This window comes from Chiloscyllium punctatum, chromosome 7 (assembly GCF_047496795.1).
Source record: "Chiloscyllium punctatum isolate Juve2018m chromosome 7, sChiPun1.3, whole genome shotgun sequence".
NCBI classification, from domain to species: domain Eukaryota; kingdom Metazoa; phylum Chordata; class Chondrichthyes; order Orectolobiformes; family Hemiscylliidae; genus Chiloscyllium; species Chiloscyllium punctatum.
In genome coordinates, this window is record NC_092745.1 from 76,294,674 (window position 1) to 76,309,136 (window position 14,463).

Below are 14,463 nucleotides of genomic sequence, written 5' to 3' on the forward strand. Positions count from 1 at the left end.
TTTGTGTACTATATGCATAAAGCACTGTGTATAATGAACCCAATTACCAAAGCTGCTAACCTCATATGATATTGAAGGTGTGCTGCATTATCAGAGAGTACCAACAGTCAAATGAGACATGAAACCAAGGCTTGTCTGCCCCCTCAGATGTAAAACATCATGGTATTATTTTAAAGAGGCGCAGAAAAGTTATCTCTTGGTATCCTGCCAAAACTTATTCTTCAAACAAGTACTTTAAAAAAAAGTTACCATCTTACTGTTTGTGGAATTATATGTGCACATAGGGCTACTGCATTTCCTACTTTACAATGGTGGACTAGACTTCCAATGCCCTTCATGGGCATTCAAAGACTTTGGTTTGTTCTGTCAAATATGAGAGTCTTTCTTTGTAAATAGTCTGATGTTGCCACCTAGCCCCCATGGCCAGGATTTCTCACTGCTCGATTTATGGTCCACATTTTCACACTCATGTAAAGCTAGATTTCTTTTCATATCTTTCAATAAGCAGCTAAACTTGACTAGGTGTCCAATTATATATCTGTGCATCTTCCCTCTTTATTTAAATTTTGTACTGACCTCATAATTCAGTAATTCACCATGTCTTTAAATGTTGGCCTGGAGATATCACTATATTTGTACTGCCATACATGTGATACTTGGGTACCAGCTACTGTGGGTTGTGTGCTGCCATTAATCGTCCTTCCTTTATGAAGGCTTTTGCCTTTATAACAAGATGTGGGTTGCTACATAACTGTAACTATGTACAGGTTACATTAACTCTTTGGAATATTAATTATTACAAACTAGAGATACATAAGATACTTGCATCTCTATGAGATAACTGTGTTGAACTGCTGTCTTTCCAGACTGCCCCAGTGTTCCATCCAGAATCATAGAATCCCTACAGTGTCGAAGCAGGCCATTCTGCCCATCAAGTTCACAGTGATCCTCTGCAGAGCAGCTCATACAGACCCACCTACCCTTACCCTATTCCTGTAACCCTGCATTTCGCATGGCTAATCCACCTAGCCCTGGACGCTATTGGGCAATTTAGCATGGTCAATCCATCTTATGTGCACATCTTTGGACTGTAGGAGGAAGCCACAGCACCTGGAGGAAATCCACGCAAACTCCCCACAGACAGTTGCCCAAGGATGGAATCGAACCCAGATTCCTGGCACTGTGAGGTGGCAGTACTAACCACTGTGCCACCCAGTAGCTGAGTTATCATTGTGACTCAGCCTAACTCTTTCATATTCATTACTTTATGCAACAATACATATGTGATTGGCACAAATCAGATATGCGATCAAAAAAATAAGGAATCTAAGTCATGAGTTTTATATATAACTGCATATATCAAAATCTTTTAGTTATCTTACAATTCCTATGTCTGAACACTCATAACAATGAGCCTGTTCTTGGTGTGTTTCCTGCAATAATGCTTATTCAGAAGCTCTTTTGAAATTTCGAACACTTTTCAGGCATAGCGGGGACAAAGTTATTTTTCTGTTTTTTTTCCTTGACTTTACAATGCTTTTAAAAAATCAAGAACTGCATTATATTTTCGATTATTTAAATGCATTTTTATTGCAGAAGTCACATTAAAAATTGGAGGGCTTTCCCACATGCAAAAGTTCTTAAATATGCTTTGCCTAATGTGCATGATGAATATGTTAAAATGTCAGCTTGTCAGGCTTGGAATTGCAAAGTCTCAGTTTGGTGCTTTCCCAGATTTTTTAATGCTTATTTAATGTTCAAATCTGTTCAGATTAATCAAAGGCATTTTTGTCACTAAACGCTGGTAAAATATCGACTTGAAAAAGGGAGTGTAAGAGTGATTGATAAGAAAATGGTCCATCATGGAAATATCAATAGGTTTGTATACCAAGTATACTTTGAAAGTGAATAATAGACTGTTTACATGGAGCAACTGGATAAAATATGAACAAAGAACAAGTAGGCCACTCAGCCCTTCAAACTTGCTCTGTCATTCAATAGCATCATGGCTGATCTGATGTTGAGTTCAACTCTACATTCCTGCATATCCTTCATAATCTTTCATCTCCTTGTAATCAGGAATCCATCTGTCTATCTTTGTTTTAAAAATTTTTTAAAGATTCTGCATCCACTGCCTTTTAAGAAAGGAAATTCCAAAAACACTCAACCCCCAAGAGAAAAAATGTTTCCTGATCTTTGTCTTGATGGATAACCCCATATTTTTAAGCTATGACCACTAGTTCAAAGTTCTCCTACAAGAGGAAATATACTTTCAGCATTCAACATTTTCTGATTTGTATCTAATTGGTATGTATATAGGAGAAATTAACCTTGGGCTGAGTTTTAGCACACCACCCCTCTTCCTCCAACAGGCGTGTTTGAGGTGGAGAGGCACATAAAGTTTGGATGAGTGGCTAAGCACTACCTTCCTGACTACCCCTGCAATGTCCTCCATAATGTGGCGAGCTGATAAAGCCTCTGCCAGAAGATTGCTCTTTGGCCTAATGAACTCTTTAATTGGTTCGATTCCAGCCTCGAGCGATTGTCTGTGTGGAGTTTACACGTTCTCCTCGTGTCTGAGAGGGCTTCCTCCAGGTGCTTCGATTTTGTCCCACAATCCAAAGATGTGGGCCGAAGGGCCTGTTCCCACACTGTGGGAATTCTATGATAAGGCTATCTTGAGTGAGGCAAATGCAGTCACCACGGGTTGTGCCTCCAGCCTCAGCCATCTTGTCCCCTTTAATGGCCAAATAAGCAGGTTTATATTTTGTACAGTCAGAGCAGCCAGAAAAACTGACAGACCAATTTCTTGAAATGCAGGAAATGCAAATTCACCCATTTAAGGATTCCTTCTCAAAGTTAGCAAGTGCTGCTCTGACACTACAGTAACAAGGTGACAACTCCGTTGGCATTTTCAAGATGCGGAGGAGCCGGTGTTGGACTGGGGTGGACAAAGTTAAAGATCACACAACGCCAGGTTATAGTCCAACAGGTTTATTTGGAAGCACTAGCTTTCGGACAGCTACCTGATGAATGAGCAGTGCTTTGAAAGCTAGTGCTTCCAAGTAAACCTTTTGGACTATAACCTGGCATTTTCAAGTATTTGGGGAAGATAATAATTAGGATCTCTCATTGATTGTGGTTCATCCCCTCTTTCACACCTGTTCTTTTGTTGGAATCCACTGAGACTGTAGGCTGATTTATTATGTGCATTTCCATGTTCTCATTGAATACAGTCACATCAGCAGGGGAGAAAGCAAGTGAAAACAAATTGTCCCCCCACTGTGCTCCAGTACATTAAACTTCCACATTGTACAACTGTAAACAAAAGCCTGTCTGGTAATTCAGCTAAGCATACATTCTTCATGTTGTATTAAGACAGCAGAGGTCAGCAACCAATTTAACCATAAAGGGAAATCAGGGGAATGCATGATCTTGTCCTCACCAAATGGCTATATTTTCCAGCAGGAATAACTGCATACTGCTTGGCTGTGATCAGAGAATTTATCAAAGACTGAAGATGAAAACCAGGGCTACGCAATACTGTTCAGGATAACGCAAGCTCTCACTCAATGGAAATCCTTCACATACTGTTTCCCTTTTAAAGAGTCTACTCTAGGCACTTGCTGCAGTTGTACTTTTCCTCACTCATGTTCACTATTAGCACATTTACTTCAACTTCCTGCAGTATCAACAATCTCCTGACAAGAAGGGGCCGAGTTTTACTCGAGCTGGGTTGCGAAAGGGGAGAAAACTGGAGCACCAGGATGAAACCCACACAGACACCGGGAAAATGGTTGTTGGTGGTGATGGATAGAGGAGGGCAAAGAAGTAATTGCTTGAAAGCCAATGGTAAGGCACAAAGTGGGGTAGTCAGACAGTCCCTTAGTGGGGGATACCCCAAAGGAGTTCTGACCTTTCCTTTCCACACTTTCACATAGAATTGATGAAAAAGCAGCCTGCCAATCCTTCTTTCCTTTCCAATGCCCACTGTTGTATGTCAGTGGAGGTGGATAAGATAGCCTTATAGAATCCCTACAGTGTGGGAACAGGCCCTTCGGCCCAAAAAGTCCACACTGACCCTCTGAATAGTATCCCACCCAAACCCATTCCCCTACCTTATTACTCTACGTTTACCCCATATTACATGTCCTTGATCACTATGGGCATTGTTAGCATGGCCAATTCACCTAACCTCCAGATCTTTGGATTGTGGGACAAAACCGAAGCACCTGGAGGAAGCCCCCTCAGACACAAGGAGAACATGCAAACTCCACACAGACAATCGCCCGAGGCTGGAATCGAACTTATCTTCATGACTTATTGATATCCTTGTCTGTGCTTGCATCGGTATTTCTGCACAAGTCCCAATTTCATTCACCAATGATCTGTAAGCAATGGGGTATCCAGTTTTGTTGTTACTTCCTTTGCTTTCTTTGAATATAATTCCTATTTTCATAAACTCTGACTTGCACAATACATTATCGTTCTGCCAAATTAACTGAGTCAAGTTTTGCAACATGAAGAGTCTTAGTGAAGTGCCAAACCACATAGAAACCAATTGATAGGGCAAAAAAATCCACAAGTCCTTTATACAAAAAAGTAGCATTAAATATAATTCAATGTCAAGATGCATTAATACACTAGTAATAACTTCATTCGTGTATTGCTATGACTTTTTCCATTAATGTATTGCAACAAGCAGAATGTATTACATTAGGTAAAATATTGTTTCCTCATCCATTTTATTATAACTAAGTGAGAAAGGGTAAAGATGCTCAACTCTTTTCAATCTTCCTGATTGGCCACCATAATCATTTAAGTTCTTCTAACAGGCAGCTATACCTCTTTCAAGCTAAAATGTAGGGACTGTTTTCACCAGAAAATAATAAAGAGCCAATTACAAGGTTTTTTCTTAAGTGAAGAAAGTAGCAAGTTTATTTTCTGCTAATCCTTATAAAAATAATAATCATGCTCCTATAAATGTTCGGTATTAAAAGGGATAGTACAAAAGGAAGATGAAAAGGATTCAAATCATTAGGGTTTGAGAGAGGTGCAAGATTTTGACCTTCTGATGACTATTGTTTGACCGGTGTCTTGAATCATTATCAGCAAATGCTGTAGATATTTTAAAATTTTCTGACCTTATACTTCTTTCTGGGTATTTTTGCTTCTTGAGAGGCTAAGAGAGCCCTTTCGTCAGCCGATTCCAGTCCTGCAGTCAAAAATCCATACTGCCTTCTGTAGAAGTTTTTTTTCTAACTTTGCTCATCGGTAGCAAGATTCCATCTCCAAAATGTGAAAATTCACATCAAGATGTAAACCAATATAGGAAATGGAGACCTTTTCATTTCTGACTAGGTTGACTTGTTTTAGTGCCTTTGATAAAATGTTCATTTCATTTCAGACCAGTTTTGTTTGCTCCATATTGATTTCATGAAGCTGGATTAACCTGTGTGGTTAAGGGATCACATTGGCCATTTTAAATCAGTGTCTTGTCCCTTTTTTAAACCATTTCTGTTTGTAAAGGTCTCAGATATTAAAATCACAATATAATTTGAAAATCAATCATCTATATTTTTATCACCGTCATGACATAATATGGTTTGCATTGAGGATCCTACTGTGCCAGTCTGACTTACTTTCAATAAAGCTGGGTTTTCATTTGGCCATTAGGTCATATACTTTCACAATATTAAAGGTACGTTTGAACATATGGAAATAACTCTGGTTCAGACCAATGGTCAGTTAATTGTGGGTAGACTGGGTTAGAGAAGAGAAAGAAAATTAGCTGAGAAGCTTCACTCTTGATGATTATCATGTAATCCTTGGCTTCAAAGACCTATGTGGAGGATGCCAGGTGAGATGTTTGTCTAAGTTTGATGCCGCATTCAATTAAATAATTGTGCGCCTTCATTGTTTTAAAGTCACGCATAAAAAAATTGAGAAAATTTCTGTCATGAAAAATGTCTCTCGCCACAGATGCTTCCAGACTTGCTGAGTTTCTGCGTTATTTTCTATTTGACTTATGGGTTTTTGCAAAAGGGGAAAACAAATATAAACATATGAAATCGAATTCCTTCGTCAGAGTCTTTAGGAAGTTAGGAAGTACATTACAGGGAATCATTAGTTAAATTGTTGTTTTACACTTTAATTGGAATTCAGAGAAATCAATAAAAGCATTGAACCTTATTGTTTACAGTGCAATGAGCATGATCAGTATTTGAAGAAGACAATAAGTCATGGTTACTTTGTGTGATTATGACAATTCTTCTTTCAAATACGTTACTGATGCTTAGAAAAAAACACAAGAATTACATTTACTCATTAAAAAATGGTTTAGAAGGCAGGTGGCTGCATGCTTCATTGGGAATACAGAACAGACAAGGGGAATTCTTCTAGTAACCAGCTGGAGGAATGTCATGTGATGTGGTTGCTATGGAGCTGTACTATTCATTTCATGGTGCTTTTTGAACTTCAGTCTGAAGACTCTCAGGGGCTCCTTGCTGCAGTTGTCCCCGCATGTTCTAATGCTCTTTATCAGCAGTGCAGAGAAAGCTAGGTGATGTCACTGCAGCTGAGCTGAAAGCCAATCAGATAAAGATTGAATAACATTTCTATGCAGGCACAGCACTTCATCTCAGATTTAAAGGGGAACGACTGTTGAGAGTGCAGAGTTAAAAAAAATTATTGCAAGCACCATAGAATGGTCAAGCTTTAAGCATTGCTCAATATGTTAAATGTTCTTTTAATATTAGACCATTCTCAGTGTCTAACGAATATAGAAGCTTGAATGAATACTGCACAGAAAAAGATTGAAATCTGCTTATTATTGGAAAGTTTGCCTTGCACAATAGTGTAAGTTTAATGTGGTACAAAATGTCCAGATGCCCAATCAGTATGGTTATAAAGTGATTCACTTTAAAAAAAATTAGTTGTTTTAAAATACAATAAAATATACACAATTGTAAAGCATTTCTGTCTTCAATCAACTCATTTTTAAAAAATTATTATGCTTTCTCTTCAGACAAGAAAAGATTCGATGCAAATGGTTAGCATAAATGAACCTTAATTTGTTATTTTATTGTTAACATCAAGGCAGCAAATTCTAAATTTCAGAATTGTCCTGATTACTGTATGTCATCTTGCAATGCCAATTTTACTCCTCAGTTATTTTGTACTGAGGGCAGGCAATGTATCAGATCATGTATCAATCTGTTCCTGATTGTGATTTTACTAACTTGTTCTTATGCTGAAAGTTCTGACAATGGCGTAGAAGGGTGCTAAAAGTTGTTAATATTCTCTGATGAAATGGAACACCATCTGCATTTAATTTACATAAATATACAATAGACGTTTCTCTATTTTCTGTCACTTCCCACATCTGTTGAAATGGTGGAGAGACAATGTAAGCATGCTGAAAAATGTTCTTTTATCCATATGTACTGAGACTAAGCTGAAGTAGTACTCTTCCCCATCCCCCATACCACCACGAAGCAATCCAAAAATCCAGAGCTATTCATAATTCATAAGTGCTGTGAACTACACAGACTTGTATGGTTTCTGGCTCCATGTGACCCCTGATTTCATTATCTCAATTCTGTCAGTGCAATCGCGCTGATACTATCTTTCCAAGGATGTATTACATGGACTGGATTTTCTCGTGCAGTGAAAGGATACTGTAATTTTTGGGGAGGGGCAGAAATTACTTCAACTGTTCAAGCTGTTAATGAAACATCTATGCATTTTGGATATTACTACTGGAAGAGCGTGTGTGGAATTGTTCAGCTATATTGCTTATTTTTGTACACGGCTGTTATTGCTCTTGTCAAGTGAGCCAAAATGCCTGAAGCAAACTATTTGTTATCTGTTTCTTGGGGTTATATCAAGGTGAGTAGATTTATTGCAAAATTACAGAATCTCAGTTTTTGCTGTGAGATATGTGGCTGTAAGTTCATTTGCAGAACCCTTTGTATTGACAGCGCATTATTCCATATTGTCCATTTGGCTTCCATATTCCTTGCTTTTGAAAATTCAAATGCATGTCTATTAAGTTCGTCTGGCTGCAATAAAATGTTATATCTCATGAGAAAAGGTGTCATAAAAGAAATGAGCAAAAGTGGACTTATCAGGGAATACCAGCAAACACTGTAATTTTAATTTCATAAAGAAATACTCATTATTTGCTGTTTGACATCGAGGAAGGGAGAATTTTTTAAGTTTTATTAATACTGAACTTTCTGCTTCATAATGTATTTACATTTATAGTGCCTATTGTCAGACAAATAGTACATTTTGTAACTCCTTTTCAAATGCTTATTTCAAAATGTCAGCATTTTTTTAGGATTTAAAATGTAGAAAATTATAGGTTATCAAAGGGAACAGAAAAAGATATCATGCAAAGTTCATTGTAAATATGTGGAAATCAAAATCAGTCCAGCTATTGAGAAGCACTGCTGTATTGGCTACAAATCTATTAAAATTAAAGGTGCTACATTTTTATCTAAATTTTATATAAATATTAAAAACTGCATGAAAAGACTTTGTCCTGTCATTTCCTGTCTGTCTTAATATTGTTACATAATTAGAATCTCATTGTTCATTGTAAATATTTCTGTTGGAAGTGAAATGCTCCATGAGCTATTTTGTGTGCAACTTTAACATTTAATTTAATCTGATAGCTACTAAATTAAAGAAAACTTAACATTTATGTGTTGTAATTTCAGTCACTGAACTGGTTAAATAATTAGGTTTAAATTAAACTTAGTTATACTCTTTGAATGCTTTGTAATGTGACAATACACAGGAGGGTTTACAGCTTCTTCCATTGTTACTTTCCACAATCTATCCATTTATTGCTAAAAGAATGGAATTGATAAGTAATATTGAATGCTTTGGAAGAAAGATGGGTGCTGATTTCAGTATTTGTCTTTTCAACAGTTCAAGAGAATGCTGAATCGTGAGCTCACCCATCTCTCGGAGATGAGCCGCTCTGGCAACCAAGTATCCGAGTTCATTTCCAACACCTTTTTAGGTGAGTCTGGTATATCAGCTTTCCCTTATAATATCTGCAAAGGGCTCAACACAAATATATTGGAATTACTAGTATTTGCTACAATTAAAACAATTAATGTATTTTAGAAATGGTTTTTATTTCACCAACATTGAAAACACCTTACTTTTATTTTTCTATTATTCTTATCTCCAGTCATTTCCAATCATTTCAAGATTTCTCAATTACTCAAAATGGTTGTCTTTTTATGTACACCAGCCTTTTACAAAGATAATTCTGGTGATCCAGCAAATAGTTTGAAATTGAACTGAACACTGCAACATTACTGCCACTTATTTTTTTACTAAGTTATTGCAGAATATATACTTAGAATTCCACCCTCACTTTTAAAGAAAATGATTGAAAGTATGAAGTTTTATCATGTTGAATCTTTAAGAACAATGAGGTCTGTGGGATGTTGTTTGTTTGTAATTAAATAAACAATCTGATATGCAGCAAACTAGAGAGAATATTGAAAGAAAGACTTTCACAAAAGTCATGAACATAATTGATTATTTTTCACTTTATTTGGAATTCTATTATGATAACTTTCCCTCTGGATTTTCCTCTTTTAATCTACATAATCCATAAATAGAGCACCCCTTATAGAATTCCACTCTTACCACTATCTTGTATGTTAATACAATCTTTCTCAAAACCTGAATGACTCCTCTTCTTTCCCCCTATGATTTTGGTAATTTCCAACATTTTTGCTTTAGTGCACAGAACTCCATCCCCTGATAGAGCCTGATAACTTTCATTCCATTGGTCATATAATAGGCAGGCAATCCAGTCTGTCAAGTTACCAAACAGACAACAAAGCTGAAAATCATCAGTGTAATGTTTTAGAGTTCAAGCTTGGAATGACCAAATCAGTTCTGTTCTAAACTGATCTTTTGACAGAAACTGTAAGTCCAGGCACTGTCTGCTGTTCAACTAAATGTAAATCATCATTTTGCACTATTTGAAGAAAAATAGTAGTTCTGACATTTTCCTGGTCAATATTCCTATTCTGACCAACACTACAAGGAACAAAAACCGATAATCTTGTCAGTTATTCATTTGCTAATTATGGATTCCTCCAACGTGAAATTGGATGCAGTCTTTGGTTGCCTATTAACTTCAAAAGCATAATCACTAAAAGCACTGTGGGATTGTTTGAGGACATGATTAGTTGTTGCATACATACACGTTCTATTTTATTCTAATCATGTTGCTGCCCTTAGAATAAGATTTGACTATTGTTAATGAACAAAATGTGACTGGCTCAAAACAATATTGATAGAGACCTGAAAATGTTTCCATAGGAAGCAGGCAAACTGGAAATACCAAAGGAATGAACTAAAATATTTATGTACATTTAAGAAGCAGGAGGAAACCCTTCAATAAGATCATGATTTGGAGATGCTGGTGTTGGACTGGGATGTACAAAGTTAAAAATCACACTATGCCAGGTTATAGTCCAATAGGTGTATTTGGAAACACTAGGTTTCGGAGCTCTGCTCCTTCATCAGTTGGTCATCAACTCCGAAAGCTAGTGCTTCCAAATATACCTGTTGGTCTATAACCTGGTGTTGTATGATTTTTAACAATAAGATCATAGCTGACAGATTACAACCTCAAATGCACATCCTGATAATCTTTCACTGCCTTGGTCACTAAGACTCTATACACCTCTACCTTCAAAATATGGAAGGAGTCTGCTTCCACCAACGTTCAGGAAGAGTTCCAAAACACACAGCCCTCTAAGGAAAAAAAAAAGTTGACTCATCTTTGTTTTAGATGGGCAACCCTTGATTTTTACACAGTGAATCCTAGTTCTTAATTCTTCTATAAGACAAAACATTCTGTCCACTTTCAACCTATCAAAACCCCTCCAGTTCTTACGTTATAACCCAGATACCTCTTACTACCCCAAACTCCAGGGGATACAAGCTTGTCCAACCATTCTGCATAAGGTAACGGGCCTTTCTGATATTAGTCGGCTAAATCTTCTTTGAAATACTTCCAATGGATTTATATCCCTTTTAAATAAGGTGACCAATGCTGTGCACAGCAAATGTGACTCATCAGTGCCCTGAATTAATGAAGTATAACCTCCCTACCTCAGTTTTCACTTTCTCTGTTAATAAATGATAATTCTCTTATCAGCTTACCGAATTACTTGTTGTACCTGCCTAACAGCATTTGTGATTCATACAGTCAGACACTTCACACTGCAGCTCAAGCATTTCATCTATCGCCCTTTCAATAGTGTGCCCTTACTTAATAGTACAAACCAGTATATTTAATACAGAAACAAAAATAGAAGTTGCTGGAAAAGCTCAGCAAGTCTGGCAACACCTGTGAAGAGAAATTGGAGTTGATGTTTCAGGTCTGGTGACCCTTCCTCAGAACTGATGGTAGCTAGGAAAATGTTGGTTTATATGCAGAAGGTAGGGTGGGAGGAGGGGAGAAGGCATAAACGATAGATGGGGATAGCGCCTAAAGAGAGAAAAGAGCAGTTGGACAGACAAACTAGTGGATAACGTTCTGGCTGGGAGGGTGAATAGTTATTAATGGAGACTGTTAGTGGCTAACAGTATGTAGTGTGTAATGGCAGACGATGTGATAACAAGGCCTGCTGTGTGGAATAGGGGGCTTAGGACATGGGAGAGTTCGGGCCCTAAAATTAATGAACTCAGTATTGAGTACAGAGGGTTGCAGGATCCTCAAGTGGAAAATGAGGTGTTGTTCCGTGGCCAGGAACATTGACAAGGGCAGAGTGGTAGCTGTAGTCTTTGTCGATTTCAGTAAGGTTGCATATGGTATGTTGTTCTGGAAGGTTAGATTGCATGGAATCTTGGGAGCTGGCAAATTGGATACACAGTTGGCTTGATGGTAGGATGCAGAGGGTAATAGTGGAAGGATGCTTGTCAGACTGGAGGCCTGTAACTAGTGGTGTGCCTCAGGGTCGGTGCTGGGCCCATTGCTTATTGTTATCTAGATCAATGATTTGGATGAGAATGTACAAGACATGATTAGTAAGTTTGCAGATGACACTAAAATGGGTGGTATCATGGACAATGAGGAAGGTTATCAGAAATTGCAACAGGACCTTGATCAGCTGGGGACGTGGGCCAGAAAAAGGAAAATGGAGTTTAATATAGCTAAGTGAGAGGTCTTATATTTTGGAAAGTCAAATCAAAGTAGGAGTTTCATGGTGAGTGGTAGGGCCTTGAGTCTAGTGGAACAGAGGGACCTTAGAGTTCAGGTGCACGGTGCTCTGAAAGTGAAGTCACATGTAGACAGGGCAGTGAAGAAGGCTTTTGGCACTCTGGCCTTCATTAGTCAAAGGCACTGAGTAGAGAAGTTGGGAAGTTATGTTGCAGTTGTACAGGATATTAATGAGGACACACTTGGAGTAATGTGTTCAGTTTTGATCAACTTGTTATAGGAAGGATGTTATTAAACTGGAAAGAGTGCAGAAGGAACTTACAAGGATTTTGCCAGGACTCAATAGTCAGAGGTTGGACAAGCGTGGTCATTTGTCTTTAGAGTGTAGGAGACTGAGGAGGAATCTTCTAGAAGTGTATAAGAACAGGAGCAGCATGGATAGCGTGGATGCACTCAGTCTTTTCCCCAGGGGAATCAGTTTAAGGTTAGAGGGGAAAGAATAAAAGGGAACCTGAAGGGCAATGTTTTTACACAACAGGTGGTACGCACATGGACTGAGCTGCCAGTGGAAGTGGTTGAGGCAGGTACATTAACAACATTTAAAAGGTATTTGGACAAATACATGGACAGTAAAGGTTTAGAAGTATATGGGCCAAGTTCAGGGAAATGGGGTTAGTGTAGATGGACATTTTAGTCAACATGGTCTAGTTTGGGCCAAAGGGTCTGTCTCTGTGCTGTAGGATCTATGACTCTGTCCTTTTCCTTTTTTTAAACTACTTTATCCTGAATTTGCCCACTGTGTTGTTCCATGCATCATCATGGTCGATGTACAGAGCAGCACCGAGATTTAGTGAAAAACTAGATTGTATTTATAAAACAACTTACCACATCAAGACACAAGCAGCAGAGTTTATATGTCCTCAGCTTTATCAAGGATAGAGTGAGGACAAAGTGCTTATTACATGTTAGTTCATTAAAGTTACTGCTACTTTTTAATCCTATGCAAAATTCACGATCAATTCTGAATTACATAAAGGCATCTTGGTCTCCAGACCATGCAACTCATATAATAATTCCAGAATAATGACAGCCAAGCAAGGAAAAAGAATTATATAGTATATAAACGTGTAGTTAAAAGGAACCAACATTGTAATATTCAGTTAAAACAGTGTGTGTATGTAGAATAGCGGGCTGGATCAAGGCAGGAATTTTGAATTGGGAAATCTTTCTACTCTACAAACTCATCCTCCACATGCAGGATTTTCACTCCAACTGATGTAAGGACGTGATTGAGTCAATTCAGCTATTTCTGGAAGCTCCTCAGGTCACTAATATTCCACTATCCCATATAGTTGCATCATTTTGTCATTAAAAGATTAATTTTGCCCTGGCCTTACTTTTCCTGAATCTGATAGCACATGCTGCAATGTTTTCCCACGGTAGCTTTCTGGTATTCAGTGATCATTCTTCATGTGTGAGTCTGGTTGGTAGGTGGTCAAGTTAGATGGCATCTGGTTGTACTCCACTCCTGACTGCATCTAACTTTCTTAAGTTCCCCATTGGGCAAGAGAATAAGGGAGTCATTGGTAGAGATCAAGAGCAGAAACATTCGCTGAATATTTGTCCCTTAATGCTGCATTTCGAGCTGTCTCCTTGGAAACCATCCAAAACATTCCCTTTAGTATGTGCTACTTTACTGTGTTGCATTATAGCCAAACAAAGGTCAGCTTAGTCATTGCAGGCAAGAAGTTCAAACCTATGGCACTCCTAATTCAGTGTCACACTAAACCATTTAGAACGACCTCTTTAAGATGTTATTGTTTTTTACTTACACTTCAAGCTTGTAATAGATTTGGGTTGAGTTTGTGGAGAGAGCAGGACAGGAGTACCACAGCCATGGTCAAAAGCCAGAGGCACCCCTGATTCGGTGAGTGGTGACGGCCAATGTGGTATTTTGCCAGCAGCAACCAATTAGGTGATGCCATTAGGATCGCCATCCAGTTAAGGATGGTAGCTCAACCCAAGAGTACTGGTGCAACCAAGACCCAGTATCTTAGCCATCCTGTAGTGCGACCACTATTGTTAAGATTGAATCTTCAGAAAAAGGGCACTTCATTGGTGTGGAACTTCCTGGTCGCCCTACAAAAAAGCAGGCCTTGCTTATGTGGGTTAACAAAATACTCTAAAATGGACACTGATTGGCTGACTGGTCAGGCAATTTACCAAACTTCTTGCCACAGATAATGTAGCATGGT

The 14,463-nt window shown here is 38.1% G+C and overlaps 1 protein-coding gene across 6 annotated transcripts in view; it reads left to right on the plus strand.

The window, feature by feature from the left end:
• Positions 1–14,463, plus strand: part of pde4ba (phosphodiesterase 4B, cAMP-specific a) — a 629,295-nt gene that overhangs the window by 581,422 nt on the left and 33,410 nt on the right. For 5 of the 6 annotated variants that reach the window (XM_072574073.1, XM_072574074.1, XM_072574075.1 and 2 more), the window contains one exon: positions 8,941–9,034. In XM_072574073.1, the coding sequence (XP_072430174.1) occupies positions 8,941–9,034 (94 nt within the window). Of the gene's footprint in view, positions 1–7,422; positions 7,891–8,940; positions 9,035–14,463 lie in introns of those variants that run through there. The other variant, XM_072574078.1, reaches the window with a different exon arrangement.